The sequence below is a fragment of the Emiliania huxleyi genome (assembly GCF_000372725.1).
Source record: "Emiliania huxleyi CCMP1516 unplaced genomic scaffold EMIHUscaffold_8257, whole genome shotgun sequence".
Lineage (NCBI taxonomy): Eukaryota > Haptophyta > Isochrysidales > Noelaerhabdaceae > Emiliania > Emiliania huxleyi.
In genome coordinates this window covers 1-1272 of record NW_005195829.1, presented here as the reverse complement: position 1 = coordinate 1272, position 1272 = coordinate 1, and the positions used below count along the sequence as shown (strand labels likewise).

The following is a 1272-nucleotide window of genomic DNA, read 5'->3' as shown; positions in this document are numbered from 1 at the left end:
AGACGATCGAGGGGTCCCGTACCATGCGGAATCGACCCTATCCAGTGCTCAAGTGCTCAAGCAATGATAACTTTCACAGCCGGGCGAAACGAATCGTGTGGGGGTGCAACCGCGCCACGCAGCCCCCGGCGCAGACTATAGTCGAGCGCGTCGGAGAGGTGTTTGCGCTCGGGCGCAACCCATTGATGCAGCATGGTGAACTGGGCTGGCGACACGCAGCCGAGCGTCAGGTCGTGTGTGAGTGAGCAGACGGTGAGCAGCGTCCCTGCGCGGCGGAGAACGACTCGGTCGACGACGGCAGCAACGCACGCCGAGGGAGTCGCCGACGCCCTCTCTGCTGTGAGAGTCTACCGCGAGAACACGACCATCGTCGACCGCGAGGAGAAGGTCCTCCTGGCACAGCTGGAGGGCAACGAGGCGCTCCCTTCGTCCCGCTCGGCAAAGTCTCACCTCGGCGAGCGATCATCTTGGGGCTCCTCCACCAACGGCCGCTACTCGCGCCTCGGCGACATGGAGGCGGGTGCCATCGCTGAGGTCGATGAGGCACTCTGTGAGGGCTGCGTGCCCACCGACCACTCGTGGGTCTGGCCAAGTATGGCCCGTCTTCGCGGCGTACTCCTCAATGAACTGTACCTACACACGCACACACACACACACAGAGAGAGAGAATTCTTGATACGAAACCACGACGACACACACCAGTCGACTCGCATCGGTTGCCTCCATGAACGGCGGAGCTATTCTCGCGCCCACACCACACCTGGCTCCAACGTGGACACGCCCATAGCTGGGGACACTACTAGGTCACGCATGGCATCACAGAAGTTTTATCTCTGGGCCCCGAAAGGCATCTCTAGCAGTGTCGTTACACATGCCCCCTCCCCTCCTGGGCGCATGCGCCTCACGTCTCGCCAGAGCATAAGCCCTTGGCGTGTGGCGAGACGAGTTTTTCGCCATCGCAGCGAGCAGCAACCCGCCCGCCGCAAACAGCCGGAGGCCTCGCCGCGGCACTGGCTGCGCCGCGGTCCCGCACCCGTCGACGCAGCTCCCCCCGCGGAAGACCGCGCGTAGCAACGTCTTGACGATCGAGATGAGCGTGCCTGAAGCTCGCCCACCTACTGCCCCTGAGAGTTGGTTATTGAGTGGGATCAGCTCCCCCCCTTGGGATCGAAGCCGCCACATCCTCACACCCAACATCCCAGGCGGGATCAGAAGGGGACTCCACACCGGACACGCCCGGGGCACAGCCCCCCTACCCGTCGGATCGCACAG

The 1272-nt window shown here is 63.6% G+C and overlaps 1 protein-coding gene across 1 annotated transcript; it reads left to right on the top strand.

Annotated features, from left to right (window-relative positions):
* Positions 1-192: 192 nt before the first annotated feature.
* Positions 193-1071, top strand: EMIHUDRAFT_258844 (hypothetical protein; the record flags this gene model as incomplete). The annotated part of the gene is made up of 2 exons (XM_005759008.1): positions 193-592; positions 1046-1071. 2 exons carry the CDS (start codon positions 193-195, stop codon positions 1069-1071), a joined length of 426 nt encoding a protein of 141 aa, XP_005759065.1.
* Positions 1072-1272: the final 201 nt, after the last annotated feature.